Raw genomic sequence first — 21,980 nt, forward strand, 5'->3', positions numbered from 1 at the left:
CACAGTGGTGGCTAACCCTTTTCAGTCCACGGTCAGCTCTCTGGGTGTGCAGCTAAAGTGAAAAAGTAGGTATTTTATGAATAAAAATATATATGCAGATATAGTGTAGTGTTACCTCTACCTTTTAGCATCACATTTTGTAAAATAATAGTAAGGGGGTATTGTGGGGTCACAGAAAACCCTTTGGAATCTCAGTGGGGGGACCCGTAGGATAGATAAGTCAATATTTTCAAAAAAGCTAGTGTTCATCAGTAAATATATAGAATATATTTGTTTTAAATACTCCCTGGGAAAATGAATCACTAAGGTGCTACCACAGTGCAAATAAATAAAAAAGGAATGAAGAAAGGCAAATGACATGTAGCAATTCTAAAATGTTATGTGTATTTTTAAATATACACAAATGCTGTGATACTATTTATGGTTGAAATGCCAACAGTTTTTATTTTTATGCAAGGGAATGTCTTCGTAAATGAATGTGTAGCACTGATGTAGGGAATGTTCCTCGCAAAGGCGTAAGAAAAAAGCAGATTAGAAATCTATTGAGCACTTGGGTTGTCTCAAACCTGTTCCACAACAAACTCATCAAAGACAGTATTAGGCTGTGTTTTTAATCAATAAAATTTTATTGTCCGAGTTATAAATATTCTCCATTTGTTCCCTATTTACAGTTGCAAAATATTTTAAGATATTCTACCATTACCTGTCATTCAGCATCTCTCTATAAATGCCATGAAAATGTCATTATGAAATAAAAATCTCTGTTCTCAGCCCACAAATCCAACACCCAGCCACTCATACACGCACACACAAAGGTTAAAAGAGGAAGAAAAAAATATATAGTACAGCAGGCAACATTGCAAACGGTTGCTACACAGTAGCAAGAGAATTGTGTAGAAGGATTGTTGTTGTTTTTCCTGAAAGTCTATAACGGCAAGCTTTTCAGGATGTTTGTGATAGACCAGCGCTGGCCGGAACATTTCTGTAAAACTAGCTGAAATCCAAATTCATTATCACTGTTTTCCTGCAGCTCCAGACACCGTTTGGATTTTCTGTTCTGGATTGGACCTCCCTTTAAAAACGAAGAAAGAAAAACACATTTAATTGAAAGTCACCTATCACCACTTCAGTCTCATGATCATTTGGATGTAATAGTCATTCAGCAGTCAGCCATAAGTGAGTATCCATGTGGGAAACAGTCGGATTGAAACCACGATTCAATTCACTGCTCAACCATGAAGATCTATCATGGGTCTCACGAGTATCCTGTGTGCTTTCAGCCAGGAGTATTTTTTAGCATTGCCCACTCATTGTTCTCCCACTGTAAGCTACATAACCTTCCATGTTTCAGCAGGCACATCCTGCTAATATTAACCATTGGAATAGCATGAGCCTCTTAACTGCAGGGTTGTGGGTTCAAGCCCCACATTGGGCAAAGATTCCTGAATTGCAGGAAGTTGGACTAGATGCCCTTGTGGTCCCTTCCAACTCTACAACTCTATGATTCTTACTGGGTCAAGAGAGTCAGTTCCACATTAGAATACAGTCAAGAAGTGGCAATATCACAATGTCGTTGTGAGGATAAAATGGGGTTAGACCTGTGTACACAGCTCCTGGGAAGAAGCGAAGGATATAAACTCTTATAAGCCAATATAATCTTGTGCAAACTTGCTTAAGTGTATGTCCTACTAAGATTCCCAAATAAACCTGCAGTGAGATTATGCTACAAGACACAGAAACTGCAAAACCCAGTGCAAATGTCAAATATGGCAGCAGGTTTAGAAAGAAGCTTCGCAAACACCCAACCTGAGAGTAAATAGCCTTCTGTAGATTTGTTCAACCCTATTCTGCAATACTAAGCATATAATAATAATAATTATTATTTATATCCCGCCCTCCCCAGCTGAAGCCGGGCTCAGAGTGGTTAACAACAATAAAAGTAACACAGTTTACATAAAATCACAATCAATTAATTGAAATGTATTCTAAAATCAATTCAAAATCAAATTAATGGCAACCATTGGGCTAGAGTTCTGTGAGGATTACCAAAGGAGGGGGTCAGGCTGTGCCTTGGCCAAAGGCCTGGTGGAACAGCTCTGTCTTGCAGGCCCTGCGGAAAGATGTCAAGTCCCGCAGGGCCCTTGTCTCTTGTGACAGAGGGTTCCACCAGATCGGGGCCACAGCCGAAAAAGCCCTGGCTCTGGTTGAGGCCAGCCTAACCTCCCTGTGGCCCGGGATCTCCAAGATGTTTTTATTTAAAGACCCTAAGGTCCTCCGTAGGACATACCAGAAGAGCCGGTCCCATAGGTATGAGGGTCCTAGGCCGTATAGGAATTACTTCAGTATAACTAACTGCTGGCTTTTAATTTGCATTTGTAGAATAGCCATTGCTGATTTACTACAATCTGATATCTTTTTGAACCACATCTGTCTTTGCCTAGTTAAGTTTGTATAACACCTTCTCCATTCTGTTCTAAGACTCAATTGTATTGAGAAAGCATTTTGAGATTCTTCATATGGAGTGATTCAAAAATGGAATAAAATGTAACAATAGTCATTTCAACAGAAATAGGAAGCTTCTAACAGAAATAAATTCTGTGATATCCTGCCTGTATAAAAATCAACAGCAACCAGATATTACAGCCACTTGGCTGATTTACCACTGTCAAGTAACTCTGCAGTTTTCCACTTCTAGGACTTCACATATTTTCCCCCATATAATGCTTCTTGTAGCAATGGAAAAATATGCTAAATTTGTGTTAGCAGTCATGAAAAGAAAAGGAGGCTTCTTAAAGTAATACTTTAACAAATTAACTTTAACAAATTAATTAGGGTGGCCAGGTGTCCTACTTTACAGAGGAGAGTCCTCTATTTGAAGGATAAAACCTGCACAGTAGCTAACAGATCCTCACTCGAATGTCATCCACTTCCTTCCATATTCTACCTTAAGATTGTGAGATCAGAAGCAGACTGCATGGCATCATCACCAGCCAGCTGGTTTCCTATCTTTTGCTCTGTAAACTATCTCTAGTCACAAAGTTTTAATCCCAAGCAGGATAGTATCACAAAGGAAAAAGAATCCAGTTCCCCACCATTCTGGTTGGGTAACTGGCCTTAAGAGCCTGGCTGAATCTGACCAAGAGTTCAGCATTCCACTTCCCACCAGAGGCCTATGGGAGGCCTAAAAGCAGGAGATGGGTGCATTTATTATTATTTTATTGTTTATTGAATTTATATACTGCCCCTATACCTGGGGGTCCTGCAGGTGTTCTCCAACAACTGGTGTTCAGAGGGTTGTGAATTATGCCAGATGAGCCAAGATTAGAGCTTGACTATTATTTTTCTCTTTAAATGCTAATTACCACCTGCTTTCAAGGTTACGTTTACTCTGAAAGGCTATGAATGACTCCTATAACAAAGGGAGAGATTGAGCTACTTAATCGGGAAAAGAACTATTAATCTTATCCTGACATTGTTGTCCAAACTTAATACCATCCTATGATTTGTGATTCTGATAAATTCTATTAATTTCAATCTCTTGTTTTTTTCCCTTCAATGGAGAAAAAAGAATATGCTTTCTACCCCTTTCCCTTTCTTCTGAATAGAAGTCAGATTCTCAAGGTTGAATTTGAAGTGTTAGTCACTATTAAGACAAAAGCAGCTATGTAGATAAAAGGGATAAAGGGAGATAAAAGCAGGAGTTGTACAAAGATTGGGTACTTAAAAAGGATAATGGCGTCCAATTGTGCATAGCATATATTCTTAGTTGAACGATTCACAATAAATAATTTATTGGATTATTTTAACCCCATTCTCTGCTCACTGCATTAGCTGTATCAGCGTTCAGTATATTACAAATCAGTTTTGCACTACTAGACTGAAGTACTGGATTGACTCATGCCCATTGGAGCGGACATGAAGAGGAGATATATGTCTTGGCTTTGGTTGACTGACTGGAAGACTGCAACTAGTAAGTGGCAAGTCACTGAGTGATTATATGGACCAACTAATTGTTTCACAATTGCAACTATTGCCCCATGATGCAACTATTAGACAATTTCCTAAGATAAGACAGTTTACACATTCAAGATATGAAATGAAAGGCTATAATTAATTGTCCTGTGATAAATGTAGCATGAAACATTATTATTACACCACAGCAAAATGGTCAGTGAGGGTGATAGCCAACTGTGGTGTCTTGCTTGTGCAAATGGGACCTACCCTTCCTCTCTCCTGCAGCCCCCTGTGCACCCCAAAACTGGCTCTGGGGTGTTGGCATCCCCTCCAATGCAGATTGGGGGTTGCAGTGAGGAGGAAGGAAAGTCCTGCCAAATCTACTGGAAAGGTGTTGGATCTCTCCCATAATGTTTGTTCCTTACACCAGTATGGAGTTTGCAACAATCCAATAAGAAGGGAGCACATTCTATGAGTTATAACCATATTCAGCATAAGATCCTTGGTTTGCTGGATACATCTATGTTCAACAACCAATGTGGTATAACTACAGTAAGGATTTGGGTTTTCTTTTCCTAGGTTTGCTACAGTTTCTGTTGTTATTATTGATTAGATTTATATACCACCCTTCATCGAAAGATTTCAGGATGGTTGACATGTTATTTCCTGTTCCTCAGTGTTTATTCTTACTGCGCAAAGCCAATCCTCTTAGAACACCACAGATTCAGTGAATAGGGACGAATTTCACAAAGCTGAGCTTCCCAAAAGGAACCTGCAATATACTGAAAATTCAAAGTGCAAAAACTCTGACCCTGAAAGGAAGGTAGGAGGGGAAACTGTTTATTTTTCTTTCCTTCTTCACCCTCCAGAAAACCTACACTAGACGACTGGGATACAGTGCAGATCGGGGAAAGGGGATTTGGCAAAAGTCACCTTGCCTCTCCCTTCCAGAATGGGAGTCTGCATTAGATCAGAGTCCCTACCATGAATGAAAGAGCCACTCAGGACTACTATTCAGAAGTCTATCTCTATAGCAGTTACGTTTTCCTGCCAAAGTGCACAAGGCAAGCCATTATACAGCAGTGATCAAAAAATACTTTTTGCTAACCTTTCTGTCCCAATTGTGGGAAACTGTTTTCTTTACTGAGATTCTTGACTTACATAGTGATTTTCTATTTTGCAGATTTACAATAATGAAGTATAATGATGAATCCGACTGAATGCTTGTATTAGAATATTCAAAAATGCCCTCAAAATGTGCATGCATTTATAGTTTTCATTAACATCAACTCTTGCAATCTATTTCCCTTATAATGGGAATGCTAGAGTGGATAACCATTTATATTATTTTTGTGGTACTTAACAACTATTTTATATATGAACATCTAATACTTTTTTTAATTAAGACATTTTAATAAAGACAATTTAAATCCGGCTGGAAGACAATGGCATATAGCAATGGAAATTAAATACTGAAGGAAAGTTAATAATGCAAGCCCAACTGAGTGTAATAGGGCTGAACTGGATTAAGAACTGAGATTATCTATTGTTTATTGCGCATTCTTTCTGAACTATTTGCATGGAGGTTATTCAACACCTTCTGTTTACTGAACATTTAACCTGCTTCGTTTGGGTGGATTTTCTGTCAACCAATTGCTATCCCACACTTTCTAGTGCATTTTCCAGTCATGTTCTTTAACACAAAAAGTTTGCTTGCTTTTTTTTTAATGGGTTTGTTCTGCAGGAGTATCAGAGAGCACTTTAATCCACTAAATTTCTCGGCCTGTACATAAGAACATAAAAAGAGCCTGCTGGATCAGGCCGATGACCCACGTCGTTCAGCATCCTGTTCTCAGCAGACAACCAGAGGCCTGTGCACGCAGGATTTGAGCGCAAAAGCACTTTCCCCTGTGATTTCCAGAAACTAGTGTTCAGAAACATTACTGCTTCCCACTGCAGAGACAGAGCATACCCTGCAAGACTAGCAGCCTTTGACAGTCCTCTCTTTCATGAATTTGCTTATTCCTCTTTTAACGCCATCTAGGTTGGTGGCCATCGCTGCCTGCTGTGGGAACAAGTTCCATAGTTCAGCTATGCACTGCAGGAATACTTTCTTTTTTCTGTCCTGAATCTAAACATTCAGTTCCTTTGGATGGCCATGGGTTCTAGTATTATGGAAAGGGGGGGGGGTAGATAGTGACAGTCTAGAGAGGACCCTTATGAAGCCTGTGGTGTCAGCATGCAAAAATTCCCCCCATCTCCAACCAAGTGCTTCAATCTTCCTCCACCGCCAACACCTAATAAAGTCTCTCCCAGGTTCCTCTGCAACAGAGAGGGGAAGACATTAACTACAGCGTATACTGCCTACCCGAAATAAAACCCTTGCTGTAACCCCACAGAAACCAGGTATTACACCTGCAAAATCGGAGCTTGCATTTCTGCAAAATCGGAGCCCCCAATTCTCAATAGAAGCTACATTCCCACTTGAAGCATTAGGAGGTGATGGCTACAACTGTCAATGAATCATAGCTGTCAACTTACAGATTTGAAAATAAGGGACCAGCAGCCTCAAAAATAAGGGATCACCAGCCAAAATAAGGGATTTTAGTCAACCAGCTCCTTTCCTTTTCCCCATAACAGTCAATTGAAGGAGCCTCCAAAACAAATCCAAAAGCCCCCCTCCCACGAGATCGCTGCCCGCCATTGTACTCAACATGACTGTCGTGACTATCAAAAAGAAAACTCCATTAAAGCTGGCTGCCTAGCAAAGGCTTCACTCAGGTTGCTTTATACAGTGGTACCTCGGGTTACATACGCTTCAGGTTACAGACTCCACTAACCCAGAAATAGTACCTCAGGTTAAGAACTTTGCTTCAGGATGAGAACAGAAATTGTGCTCCGGCGGCGTGGCAGCAGCAGGAGGCCCCATTAGCTAAAGTGGTGCTTCAGGTTAAGAACGGACCTCCGGAACGAATTAAGTACTTAACCCGAGATACCACTGTATTTTGGATGTACTCATAAAATATTGAGAGAGCTGCTAAATAAAAAGCATCAGGGAAAAGGTAATGCTACTGTATTTATTGCTCTCCCAAGGTTCAAAAGAAAGTTTAATGCCACTCCTCTCTCCCAGTTACCTTTTTATCATGAAAACACTCATTTCTATAATCAAACAAGAATCCCAGAACATACAATTCCAGCCTGCAAGAGGATCTGCGGTAGTAGTGATACTTTTAGCAAAGCCAAACAAGATAGCAACTGCCATCTTCTTAAACAGAGATGATCATCCCAAAACACTGCACCAGCACATCTACCTCTGCATGAAGTAAATCAAAGGAGTGGCATGTCAGTCCTTTTCACACAGCTGGAAACTATGTGGCATAGAAGATTCCTGCACTGCAGGGAGGTGGACTAGATGACCCTTGTGGTCCTTCCAACTTCTCAATTCTTTGAACATGTGGAGGAGCAACAGGACTGTGTTAGCTGCTGTCCGCAGCTCCACTTTCCCTGTGTTCATGGGCTCTTCAGTGGCCTTCCCTGACTTGGTGCCCTCCAGAGGTTTTGGATTACAACTCCCATAATCCCTGACCCCTGCCTCTGCTGGCAGGCACTGATGGACGTTGTAGTCAAAAAGGTCTGAAAAACACCAGGCTGTGGGAAGCTGGCATTGAGCTTTTTTCTGCATGGAAGCTCTCTACATGAATAGGCATCTTTCTTTGTTGTAGGCCAATGGACACATGGAGATCAGGATGGAGACCGTGGTCACAATCCTGCTTCCCTCCAATGTACTCAGTCCACATGGTTTCCACTTGTGGATATGGTCGTTGTAAAGTTGGCCAGAGCTGCAGAATTCAGCTGGAAGCTGGACAATAAAACATGAGCCTTAATTGTTTCTCATTTTCAGTTTATCCTTTTTCTAACAGCCCCTTCTCCATCCAAAGAAAAACAACCCAAATCTTGAGCAAACAAGACAAAAAGCAACAGCAAAGAAGTCAAGTGGAAAAGATGGTAAACATCACTTGGAAAATACTGAACGTAAGCCTCCTTCTTTCACTCTCTCTTTTCAGCATCCCAGTGTTTTTATTGTATTGTTAAACTAAGGAGAGTAGTGCACTATTTCAGCCTGACAGGCCATTTCTGGGGAACAATTATGAACCACAGCAAAAGATGGTGAAACGTGTTAAATTATTTAGGAGGAGTGTACCATTTGCCTGGTTACTTAGCAGCTGTATCATGTTACCACAACATCAATTTTGCTTTGTGCTTCTGCTGAGTTTAGTTAACATTTAGACCACTCACTGTGGTGCATCCCAACAGGGCATAATTATACTCAGAGGGTCCTTTAATAACTACTAAGCAGTGCTAGCAATGCAGGGAGATGAATGGGAAGAAGTACTGTGACAGAAATGTTAAGTAGAGGCATCAGCAATACTTCTTTGGACCTCAGAACCATATACCTTCTAACAGGTGTCGCTGAGCATCTAAAAGGACGTATGCTGGAAAAGTAAAGTGCTCAACTGAAGGATTTTAATGTGTCATGAACAAAACTGAGGGCGGGGGGGGGGGAATGTTACCTTAGTAACCATTTTTGTTTTTTGGTTGGGTGGTGTGTTGAAAATGGGTAGAAATGTTTACCCAACTAAGAATGATACCAGCATTTCCCATAAGCTCCTTCATTTGCCATAGAGCAAATTGCACATAAGAGCATGTGGTTGACTATATAGATTGTGATTTCATCCTGTTCTCTGAGATCCCTGACGTGACTGTTCCCAGAAAGAAGTCTCATTAAAAAATAGTCTCAAAGCACACATGGAGAAGCAATTTCAACAAACAGGCTTGAAAACAAGTACATTCACATAATTTAGGGAGGCTGGTATATGTTTTTTCCAATGAAAACACAATTTCCCCTCTCCCCAATTTAAATGAAATTGAATTGTTGGGATGTGCTGAGACTTTAGCTGCCTGAATAAACTGGAAACAGATACATAAATTAGAGTTAAGTAATTCACATCTTACTAACCTTTTAGATTTGAGATTGAAAATAAGCATGCAGATTAGGGTGATAAAAGTTCCTCATTCCCGAGGATGCTCAGCTGTCATGGGGTTGTCTGTAGACTTCCAGTAACAGAAGCATTTTGCCTCTGAAGATCAGTTGTTATTGCACCAATATGTATCCTAATTGTGGCTTCCACAAGCTGGCCACTGGTTAGCCACTGTGAGAACAGAAGGCTTGGCTAGGTGCAATAAGACTTTTCAAAGTTATAAGAGAAATACATAACGGCTTTTATGAGTGGAGGAGTTAAAAACAAACAGCAAAAGCTCTGAGCCTGGGACATGTCGCTATCAAGAGCATACATTAATTTGGCCCAAGACACTCCCTAGAGGAAGGGGTGGAGGAGGGAAAAATACCACACTACACGTTATCTTGTTTTCTGTAAACTATGTTTTTCATTGATGGATAAATCATCTGCTTTCAGTAGCCATTCTTGAATTGTTGGGGTGTGTTGAGACTTTAAACTCCATAAACGTATTTCTTTGGGCAACCAGAGCAGCTTGTGATATAAATGCCCTGTGTCCTTCCTTGCCTTGAGGGCCCGTATAATCTGTATACAGCCTTATATCAGAGTGCTGGAATGTGAAAGCTCGTACAGCGCTTAGAACAGTGTTATAATTTTGAATAAAATACTTATCAAAATGTACTGTACACAGTTCTCAATTCTGTTTCTCAAGCATTTTACATGGGAATTGTTCTACATATATCAAATGCTGCTGAGAATCCCTTTCAGTCTCTGGATGTATTTATGCACTTGCTGGCACTAGAGGACAAAAAGCCATTTTCGAATTCTGTCTACATCCTAGTCATCACAGGTTCTTCACTTGACATACAAATGAAACAAAGAACCAATGTAAGGCCACTGGAAATGAGCACCTACCAAGGGGGAGGGTAGCTCTAATGCCCTTACTGCCTGGAATACACACGTGGCAAAAGCAGTCAGGTAACAACTAGGTTGTCTCAGCTGGTCAGTGGGCAAGCACTTCCACGATGCTGAATTTAAGTTCCCCTGACTCAACACATGTCTTATGTTGCTATAAGAACATAAAAAGGATCCTGCTGATCAAGCCAAAGGCCCATATAACCTAGCATTCTGTTCTCACAGCAGCTAATTGGATGCCTATGGGAAGCCCAGATGTAGGTTCTGACTCTAAGAGGACTCTCCCTACTTGTGATTCCCAGCAACTGGTATTCAGAGGCCTATTGCCTCTGGCAGTGGAGGTAGACATAAAGTTCTTCAGGCTACATTCTCTCTTGATTGCTGCTTATGCACAACCTCTTTCAACCCGATACTACCACACTTGAAAATGGCCTAAGAACATGCTTTCAATATTGGCAGTCATGGTTTGGGAGTGCATGGATTACAATACACTCAATTTATACAAACACACACACTCACTCACACTCGTACCTTGGTTCTCAAATGCCTAGTGACTTGAACGTTTTGGCGGCTGAACGCTGCAAACCCGGAAGTGAGTGTTCCAGTTTGCGAACTTTTCTTGAAAGCCGAACGTCCGACGTGGTTTCCGATTGAGTGCAGGAAGCTCCTGCAGCCAACTGGAAGCTACACCTTGGTTTTCGAACAATTTCGGAAGTTGAACAGACTTCCAGAATGGATTCCATTCAAGAACTAAGGTACGACTGTATATATAGAGAGAGACGGGGGGAGGGGGGGTAAAGGACCCCTGGAAATGCAATTCTGTTGCCATTTAAACTATTAAATAATAATAATAATAATAATTTTTATTTATACCCCGCCCTCCCCAGCCAAGGCCGGGCTCAGAGCGGCTTACAAGCAATTAATAAAAACAAGATGAATGATTACAACTTAAAAACAAAAGTAAAATACAACATGAAAATAATGTAACATTAAAATATTAAAATGTAGCCTCATCGCAGGAGGAGAAGGAAAAGAAAAAAGAAAGAGAGGGAGGGAGGGAATCAAATTGGCTCCAAGCCAAAGGCCAGGCGGAACAACTCTGTCTTACAGGCCCTGCGGAAAGAAATCAGATCCTGCAGGGCCCTGGTCTCATGAGGCAGAGCGTTCCACCAGGCCGGAGCCAGAGCTGAAAAGGCCCTGGCTCTGGTTGAAGCCAATCTAACTTCCTTAGGGCCTGGGACCACTAGGGTGTTGTTATTTATGGACCTTGAGGCTCTCCGTGGGGCATACCAGGAGAGGCGGTCCCGTAGGTATGAGGGTCCTAGGCCGTGAAGGGCTTTAAAGGTCAAAAGCAGCACCTTAAATCTGACCCTGAACTCCACCGGGAGCCAGTGCAGCTTGAAAAGCACTGGGTGAATATGCTCCCATGGCAGAGACCCTGTGAGGAGCCTCGCTGCAGCATTCTGTACCCGCTGGAGTTTCTGGGACAGCTTCAAGGGCAGCCCTGCGTAGAGCGAATTACAGTAGTCGAGCCTGGAGATGACCGTCGCATGGATCACTGTGGCCAGGTCGGGGCGGGAAAGGTAAGGGACCAACTGCTTGATGCGGCGAAGGTGGAAAAATGTCGCCTTGGCTGTTGCTGTAACTTGCGCCTCCATGGAAAGGGAGGCGTCAAGGATTACACCCAAACTCTTAACGGAAGGCAATGGCACTAACTGGGCCCCCGCAAGAGAAGGGAGTTGGTCCCTCATCCCCATGCCATCCCGACCTAGCCATAGGACCTCTGTCTTCGAAGGATTTAGTTTCAATCGGCTCCCACGAAACCATCCAGCCACAGCTTCCAAACATCTGGTCAGTGTGTTTGGGGCCGAGTCGGTGTGGCCATCCATCAACAGATAGAGCTGAGTGTCATCAGCATATTGGTGACAGCCCAGCCCAAAGCTCCGGATAATCTGGGCAAGATGTTAAAAAGCATCGGGGAGAGAATTGCGCCCTGCGGCACTCGACACACCAAGGAGTGGCGCGACGACATTTCCCTCCCTAGTGTCACCCTCTGTCCCCGACCAGAGATAAAAGAGCACAACCAGTTACGGGCTATGCCCTGTATCCCCACGTCTGCGAGGCGGTGGTCCAGAAGATCATGATCGACCATGTCAAAGGCTGCTGACAAATCTAAAAGGATCAGCAGTCCTGACCCGCCTCGATCTAGTTGTCTACGGAGATCATCTGTTAGGGCAACCAGAGCCGTCTCCGTCCCAAAACCAGGACGAAAACCGGACTGAAATGGATCTAATGCCGATGTTTCCTCCAGAAACCTACCAAGCTGTTCAGCAACCGCTCTCTCAATTACCTTACCCAGGTATGGAAGATTTGAAACTGGGCGGTAATTGGATAGGTCTAAGGGATCTAATGAAGTTTTCTTTAAGAGTGGACACACCACTGCTTCCTTCAGTTCCCCTGGGAATGTCCCCGTGTCAAGGGACAAATTGATAATTTCAGCCAGGGGGGTCCGCACAACATCTGGACACTCCCTAATCAGCCAAGACGGGCACGGATCAAGGAGGCAGGTGGTGGGCCTACTAACTTGGAGGAATCTATCCACATCAGTAGGGAGTATCCGATCGAAATGGTCCAACACTGGACCCGAAGTCAGTCGAGGGGTCTCCAGTTCAGTCACTGTATCTAAATTGGCAGGGAGGTCACGGCAGAGCAACAGGACTTTCTCCGCAAAAAAGCTCGCAAATGCCTCACAGCTGTGGGTCGAATTTGTGCTTAGATTTGGTTGTCCTCCTAAGGACGTTAATGACCTAATTATTCTAAAAAGTTGTGCCGGGCGAGAGCTAGCGGATGCAATGGAAGCTGCAAAGTAAGATTTTTTAGCAGCTTTCATAGCCATCTCATAGGCTTTCATAAGCATCCTATAAGATGTTCTTGAGGCTCTGTCACGAGTCCGTCGCCATACTCGCTCTAGCCGTCTGAGATCCCGCTTCATTTCCCGTATTTTTCGCTCTATAAGACACACCAAACCACAAAAAACACCTAGTTTTGGGAGGAGGAAAACAAGAAAAAAAAAATATCTCAGAAAAAAAATAATCTTAGAAGCCAGAACAGCAAGAGGGATCGCTGCGCAGTGAAAGCAGCAATCCCTCTTATTGTTCTGGCTTCTGGGATAGCTGCGCAGCCTGCATTCGCTCCATACAACGCACACACATTTCCCCTTTTTAGGAGGGAAAAAGTGAGTCTTATAAAGCAAAAAATACGGTAATTGTTTCCAAGGAATTTGTTTCAGCGGAAACTAATCTACAGTGGTACCTCTGGTTATGTACTTAATTCGTTCCAGAGGTCCGTTCTTAACCTGAAACTGTTCTTAATCTGAGGCACCACTTTAGCTAATGGGGCCTCCCGCTGCCGCCACACGATTTCTGTTCTCATCCTGAAACAAAGTTCTTAACCCGAGGTACTATTTCTGGGTTAGCAGAGTCTGTAACCTGAAGCGTATGTAACCTGAAGCGTATGTAACCAGAGGTACCACTAGCTATATTTACACCCACATGGCTTTGGGTTGATACAGGTGGAGAGTTTGGGAGAGTGCGTGTGCAGCTCTGTTTTTAGGACCTAGTTTATAATGCAACATTTTTTTGTTTTTTAAAAAATATATTCTTACAATAAATGCAATAACAAGACTGCAACACATCTCCTTTGGCCTTCCCTCCAAATGCTGTGTTAGGGCTTGTTTCACAGACCTTTTCCAGCTATCTTGGAACCCAGTACCACTAGATCTTCACTACCTAAATGACTCCGTAATGGTAGTCAAAAGCTTCCCAGGTGATTAGGCCTTTATATGTGCTTTCCAAATGCTAGGATAAGAAGCTGAATTTAACAATAATGAATAGCATGGAAAGGGAAACTAGGATTTGGAAGGCCACTGAAAGTTGTTTGAAGCTTTGTTATTGTTGTTGGCTTGAGCTTTAACTCCACTGGAAAGTTTGGTGTAGCAGGATATTTAAAGCACTCTGTTTTCATACAGGCACTCAAAACAATTTACTTCACTGTGATTTCACGTAGGCCATAAGGACTACTCTCAAGTTTATAGTTTCATTCAGGATGGGAGCACTGCCTTACCCTGTGCATTTTCACAATGTTGTAAATGTTAAAATATGATTAGTTGAGCATTCTTACAAAGAGATTTTTTTCATTTTCTCAGAGAGGCATACTCGTTTTGCTAGATGAAATGGAAGCAAGTACAATACAATGTGCAAACATCTCTCGGAGTCCTTGATTACTCTCATTAGTTTCCTTGTAGCTTACAGCATGCAAACCTACTTTGCATCACATTATGTGTTCTGAAACAACAACACTTTAATCACACTGGGTATTAGCAAAACAATCCTTTCTGAACAGCATGCCTTTAATTATTCCTTTGCCTCTTATCATCAGGAGACAAAGAAAGGAGCTTCATCTTCCCTTCTTCAGAGCTTTGTCTGTGGGTGTTAGGAGGAGTGTTTTCTGACATCTATTTTAACTTGCAGCGTTATTTCATGGACACCACCACTTGTAAAGATGGTGACAAGCATTCAAAAGGGATGCCACTATGCATATCCATACACAAATTTGACCTCCTTCCCAGTTATCCAGTCTTCTCTCTGATGTCTCCCTAAGTTTTCTATAGGTTGGGATCTTTTTTGGTTTGGGGGGGGGCAGAGCATTCCGTCATGGAAACCAAAAACGGAGAACCTCATTTCTACTGGCCAAATATGACTGTTGAGGCCTCTCTATTCAACCCTTGGGACTGTTCCCAGGTTGCTCCCTCACCAGCCCTGATCCATGCCCTCCTGAAATGCTTTTGCTTTGCTGGAATATGTCCTTGAACTGTGATAGTGTCCCTTGCTTTTCTGGATGGAAGAGGAAAAGATGTTTTGGGGAAGTTATGTAGAAACCTCTGGCTTCCATGTGACTAGAATGAAGCTTATTATACAAAGTTATGAGACATTTATCTGGCCCCACCCACTTTTATCTGGCCCCACCCAGAGGCAGAAGCTTCCCATCTCATCTACCATTTCCTTTTCAAAGTAACACAGTCATTTCTTATTTGCAGAGCTGAGAAGTCATTCATAATTCAGTGAAAGCTGCAAACTCGTGTTTTGTTTTGAAATAAAAATAAAATTCACCTGAGTAAATTGCCAGTAAAGCTTCATCCTTTTGGCTTTGGCGTAACTGCATTCAATTAGTCGGGGTCTGCTGTTCACATCTACCAGGCATCTGTTGTCATCGTCATCAATGGTAGGACTTAGAACACCCACGTGGAACTGCTGGTTACCTGTGTAATAGACGTTCTGCAATGAGAAAACAGAACACATTCAGGGCTTTGAAGACGCAGGCAACATTTCTATCAGAAACCAATGGCAAGAGTTAATGCATGGACCTGAACTGAATCTCACACCACGCCTCAGCAACCAAAAGTCCTTTTTTTCTAGTAAGAAGCAGTGTGATATTTTAAAGTTTTCAAAATATCATTTGAGGAGTTATCAAAGAGGGGTGAGAGAAGGCAGATCAAGCTACCTGCTTGGTAGGACAATATAGTTCATGCACACTGTGGTAAGTTACCTAGGTATTACCATCTGTATTCTTCATCTTAATTTAATATATGTAGTGCAGGATTTTACAGGTTAACAAACAATAAAAGTAAGCAAGATACAATGGATAGAGCATAACTCAATGCACAGCATGAATTTAACAGAAAAGTTTAAAAGACTTGATGCTTCACCTGGTGCTGAAAATACCATAAAGAAGGTAGTTGGTGGGCCTTTCTGGAGAAGCTATTCCATAGTAGATGTGCTACTACCAAAAATACCCTCTTCTTGTTAGCTACCCACTGAACTTCACTGTCTTAATTGGAAAGCAAGAGCTAGAACTTCTATCTTTTTGTGTTTTGTACAGAGCATAAGTTTTTAGATATCATCTATTTAATGGTGTTGGGGGGGGGCGGTCTGGAGAATATTTTCGGACAAGATAGACCAATACAAAAGGGATGTGCTCCACTTGAATCAGGATAGAATAACAGAATTGTCTAGAAATAGACCACTTGTATTTACTATCAAAAAGGTGCCAGATCGGTTTTGTAATCATTCAGATGGGGGAGGAAAGTCCTAGGTACTGAGAATGCAGGGGCACAATTCAGAGGAGCCAAGGCACCATAGGTAAAACATTTGGTGAGAGGCACTGTGTATATGTGTGTATATTCTGTAATGTATACACACAAGCCAAATTGTTGAAGCTGGAGTACTTGAATTTTAGAGTGCTAAACTGACTAAAGCAATTGCACCAGAACGATACAAAATACAGAATGGAGGCTGAGATTTGCTCTAGAAACACAGTGATGAGAAATGACCTGGCCTTGGATTCACTTCATGCCATATATGATCTTCAAGACTGGTTGATAATTGTTGGCACTATTAACAAAAAGGAGACCTTTGAATCTCTTGGTGAAAGTCTTTTACGTGGCTCTGAGAAGTCTCTGTTGTCATTGAGACAGATAATATGTTCTTCTGCTCTGACTCAACTGACATCTCACTCTGGATCTCAACAGATGGCACTCCTGGCACCTTCATACCACAGAGACTGCTAACAATCACACTTGTCTCTCTCTTTCAAAGGCACAAGTTGTCTAACTAGATCAGGCTTCAAGAAGCATCCAGGCATGTGGGCAGTGCCGAAGATAACGATTGTGTGATCTTATTGTTGCTCCACCATTAAATGTTAATCACCGAAAACGGATGATGTGTGAGTCTTCACATGCCATATGGATTTGTGTTTTAGAAAAGTTTGAGGGAAATGCCTTCTCATGGGTCTTGATAGCACTTCTTGGTATCTGTTTATTATTGATGCTGTGTATAATTGACATCATATTTGTACATGCAACCGTGAGTACTTTGTCGTAAAATATTAAGCACAAAGGAGGAGGAAGAAGGAGTATACATGTCAGGGGTTCAGGAGCAGAGGCACAGGGAAGAGAGGAAATGGAGAGCGAGGGGGAGGAGTCTGAAGGAAATGTCAGCGATGACAACGGTCCGAGGTCTCTGAGTCTTTCCAGTGAATCGGATGATTCACAGAAAGGGGCTCCCATGGTCAGGGCAAGGGGGGTGCCCAGGGGGACACCCCAGGAAGAAGGGGCCAGAGGGGACTCAGAGAACAGCAGTTGGAAATCCGGACCAGCGTCCACACCAGAGCGCGGTAGGGGGGAGGAGTCCCAGACATCGGGATCAGGCAGCGCGCTGCCAGCGGGAGAACATGAGGGAGGATTGACCACGCCTCCGTCGGGGAGCGAGGAAACGGTCGAGAGGAAGGTTGAAGGCTGCGCGCGCGCGCCAAGTTCAAATGTACAGGAGGGCGGCACTGTTGGCAGCCCGGATAGGGAGCCAGGTCCTAAAGCCCGACGAAGAGAGAGGGAGGACTCAGGGGGGTCAACGTCTGCGTCGGAAGAGTCCAGGAAGGAAGGAACCCCGGGGGGTAGCAGGACCCAGAGGAGAAAGGAGAGACGGAAGAGGTGGAGTAAGGCTAGAGTCTTAAACTGGTGTACAGGGGGCGGAGATTCAGACGGAGCTTCGCCGGTCTAGACCCTAGACGTAGAGCTGGGGCGCTGAGGCTTGGAAATGAAAACTATACTTCAATAAAGACTTTGTTACATTACTACCGGCTAGCGTTGGTCCTCTGTGAGCTGGGACCAGGAGCCAGCTCTGACAATACATAAAATAGTTGAGGGCTCTGCAGATCAGGACAGGGATTTGTGTTTACTGCAGCAAATTCTTGGGAGTAGATATGGAGCAAATGGCAGCATATAAAAGGTGAGTAGGGTATTAGGACAGATTAATACAGAAGTTAATTTCAGATCAGAAGGAGCTGTAAAAAGCTCACTTCTATCATTCATTCATGCTGCTTTTGCAGATAATTGTGATTATTTGGGTTCATATGACTTCATCTATGGTCTCTCTTATACTTCCTCCATTTCAAAAACATTTCCAAGCTCTTGTCAACAACCTAATAAAGAATGATAGAAGTGAGCTTTTTACAGCTCCTTCTGATCTGTAATTAACTTCTGTATTAATCTGTCCTAATACCCTACTCACATTTTATATGCTGCCGTTTACTCCATACTACTCCAATAATTTGTGATGTGCTGATATAAATGGAGGGTGGCTTTTTTTTATCAAGACAAGATTAATAATTTTTTTTTTTTAAAGTAGTAGGTTAAAATATGTATGCAAGCAGAGCAGTTATAGTGCCGTGGTAAAGTTTTTAGACAGATTATTGAATGCTCAAGTGTGTAAAGCAGATACTTTTACAGAGAAAGAGAGGGCTGAATGATTTGGAGATTAAACAACAAGAAGAAATCAGATTCCTTTTTATGGCTTGCTTATTCATTATAGAGGAAGGAAAGGGAAGGAAAAATACCAGCAGAAGCTTTGGGCTGTTACATATTAGTATTTGTTATTTCACCACTAACAAGATAAAACAAATAGATTCTGACTGTATTTCTACATCCAGTTAAATCATTTGGTTTGGGGCTAAGGGTTATATTCGGCTAAGTCATACACACAGTAGCTCCACTGAAATAAATGATTTAGTTAGATACAACCCTAAATGTACTTAAATTCATACTAGCTTGTGGTTTGCATGACACAAAACTCTTCTGGGACACAATAGATTCCATTCAACAAATGCACAATTGTACTGTAGTAAATCGGAAGTCGAACAGAATCCGTTCTGGAAGTCCGTTTGACTTCCAAAATGTTTGACTTCCAAAGCGCGGCTTCTGATTGGCTGCAGGAAGCTCCTGCAGCCAATCAGAAGTCATGGAAGCCCCGTTGGACGTTTGGTTTCCAAAAGAACATTCAAAAACTGGAAAACCCACTTCCTGTTTTCGATCGTTCGGGAGCTGGAATGTTTGACTCCCAAGACGTTCGGGAGCCAAGGTACTATAGCTTCACTAATTCATTGCGGGTGTGTGTGTGGGTGTGTGGGTGTGTGTGTACTTTCTGCTTTCTAACCACATTTTAAAATTTTAGCTCCCCAATTCAGAAATCTCCTTATAAACATGTGCATGGAGGTTCTCACCGCCATGGACTTGTCCAATAATTCATTTGCTGAGTATTTATAAAGTGCTTCTCCCCCAGATCTTTCAAGTCATTTATCTAAGGCCACTAAATAAACACGTTACACTTTTCCCAGTTTATTGTTCATTTGCTTAACTACTACTTATCTAGCCTAGCTAGATTAACCGCCCTGAGACCCCAAGGTATAGGGCGGTATATAAACTCAATAAATAAATAAATTACTCTGAAAGAAACATGAAGGCACACCCCAGCGGGGTTGCCTCGACTGCTCCTTCACATGATAGCCTACATGGTTTCATAACACCTGAATAGGGCTTAAATTAACCCTAAATGTGAAGTTATGTTTCACTTTCTTATCACCTCACCCCACGTTTTAAGGTTAGGATAGAAATAAAGTGTGCCAGTTTTAATGACCGATCAAATATATGAATTACTAAATTGCTAATTTATATCAAATATTAAAAACAACATACACATCTAAAAAACAAACTCGTTTTCACACTGATATTGCAGCTTGATCCAAGCCAAGTTCACTTGAAAGTCCATTTGTTCCCATTGGCCCAAGTCTTATTGGCCTTTCATTTAATCACCCCTGATTGCAGAGGCACACAGCCAAACTAGACGCAACATTAATTGCATGGAAGCAATTAACCAGCACAGCTTTAAAATTTAAATAGCTGCCACCAGTGGGGGACAATTCAACAGAACTGTGACATGCAAACATTTGATTGATTGCATCTACACCTTACCTTTTCTTCCAAGGAGCTCAAGGTGGCGTACCTACCATAGTACTCCCCCCTCCTCATTTAATCCCCCCAACCACCTTGTGAGCTAGGTTAGACTGAGAGGCAGTGACTGGGCTCAAGGTAACCCAGTGAGTGTCGTGGCCAAGGGTTTTCAACTTGGCCTTCCAGATCCTAGTCTGACACCCTAATCACTACCCCAGACAGGAAGAGGGAGGTGGTGAAGACATATTTTAGGGGATGAACAAACTGTGATTAACACCATGTATAGTTCGGGACCCCAGGAAATTGCCTTATACCAGGTCAGAGTCAGACTTTTTGCTGATGTAGTTGAGTTCCAGCTATTCTGACTGGCAGCAGCTCCCCGCAGAGGCCTTTTCAACCCTATCATCTGCAGCTGATCCTTTTGCTCTGCCCCCTTTGTGTCTTGAGCTCCTTAGCATGCAAGCAATGGTGACTGCTGAGCTTCCTAAAATAGATTAATAACTGTACTTTCTCAGCCATCCCCACATTTCTTAAGCACATCATCCTAGGAAAGATACAGAATTTCTGCCCAGGGAAACAGCATCTTTCAAAGGGGAAATCTTGGCTCCAGTAATGCTAACAATAAAATGTTGCCAAGCTATCATGGGACGAACATTTGACACGAAGTTAATAACAAACTTTGAAAACCCACTGTAAGTGATAAAGACTTCACTTGATGAAGTATGCTCCCATCACTGTAAATTATTCATTGAGGCCTGGTCTATCGTGTAGCAAAAAGTTACAGCAAGGTGTCCAACTTAACACAAGATGATTATCTGAAAGATAAATTGCCAGCTCCCTGGTGAAAGCTTAATGCAATATACACCAATTTCCCAGCCTGAAAGCTATTCCTGATCCTTATGGCAGCTTTTCCAAGTGAAAACACACAGGAGAACGGTGTGCCGTTGCGCATTTGAAATGAGTAGATTCAGGAATTGCAGTTTACTTTCTAGCAGGTCACTTTTCCCCTTTGGAATGACAAAACTGTCAGCCTTGCAGTGACACTGCTTTTTATAGTCCTAGTGCAACACTCTTATCATTTTCTCTGCCTTTTCAGGGCATGAACCGATGATTATTTGGATCATTTGTAATTTGAGATTTAAGAAGGCATCGTTTGCCATTTTGCCCTGCATTCGTCACTGGTTTGTTCCATGGCAGTTTACACCAAAAACTAGGTTATGTGCCTTGCTGTGGAAAAGAAATATGTAACTTGTGTAATTTACATAATTAATTACATAAATTACATATAATGTGCACGTTACATTGTCTTTATGTTATTCCATCCCATTCATTTCGATTTAAAATGAACACAATCCAAATGGAGGAAAAATTAATCTTGTATCGTTTGTGGACTGAAAGAAATCGTAGTGAGGACTGATTGTATTTGCTGGATTGATTTCAATTCCCGATACAGGATGAATTAGCAAACACCAGCAATTTCTGCTCCCATTTCCATCAGAACTCTCTGACATCCATGTTTGTAGTACACATCTATGGAAACTGATCACAAGGAATTAAGTCTTTGTTAAAAGTGCACATACTCATCCCCCCCCCTTTCAAACTTGCAGTCACATAACACCTTCCCCCCCCCTTCATTTCCAAAAATGTTTGGATTTTATTGTCTTTTACCTGATTTTTGCTCAGCCTAGACTGAAGCCCTGAAATCTCTCCTTGCAAGGAGTACTGAGGCTGGTAGTAGATTTTACATTGAGGACTGAAGCAACCCAGAAACACAGATCTCAAAGTCAGTGGCGTAGCGTGGGGGGTGCAGGAGGGGCCGGCCGCACCGGGCGCAACATCTGGGGGTTAGGGTTAGGGGGCGCAAATCCACGGGTTAGGGGACGCAAATTACTTGCCTTGCCCCGGGTGCTGACAACCCATGCTACGCCACTGCTCAAAGTAAAATCTCATGAAAGGTAAAGCATGACTTATATTGTCATTTATAGAAAGAAGTGGAAATGCATTGAAGCACAAAAATGAAGCACATGGTACAAAACAAAATCACAATAAAAATCTTTGAGATTTAAATAGCAGTGGTGCTTAAATGATCAACGTGAGACTCCTAAATACACTTATTTGGAAATAAATGTCATTTAAATCAATGGGATTTATTTCTGAAATGTTAAAATTGGAGTGTTCAGATCTTTATAATTCCTTCTCTTTATTGAACAAATACTTCTGAATTATTTTCTATTGATCTTTTTGTAATGAAAAACTAT

The 21,980-nt window shown here is 42.1% G+C and overlaps 1 protein-coding gene across 1 annotated transcript in view; it reads right to left on the reverse strand.

Moving 5' to 3' along the window:
- Positions 1-603: 603 nt before the first annotated feature.
- Positions 604-21,980, reverse strand: part of GALNT18 (polypeptide N-acetylgalactosaminyltransferase 18) — a 261,779-nt gene continuing 240,402 nt past the window's right edge. Inside the window, exons 10-11 of the mRNA XM_083419760.1 lie at positions 15,053-15,217; positions 604-1,072 (exon numbers count right to left, since the gene is read on the reverse strand). Of these exons, the coding sequence (XP_083275886.1) occupies positions 926-1,072; positions 15,053-15,217 (312 nt within the window). The 3' untranslated portion in view covers positions 604-925. The remainder of the gene's footprint in view (positions 1,073-15,052; positions 15,218-21,980) is intronic.

The sequence above is a fragment of the Podarcis tiliguerta genome (assembly GCF_965153285.1).
Source record: "Podarcis tiliguerta genome assembly, chromosome: 1".
NCBI classification, from domain to species: Eukaryota; Metazoa; Chordata; class Lepidosauria; order Squamata; family Lacertidae; genus Podarcis; species Podarcis tiliguerta.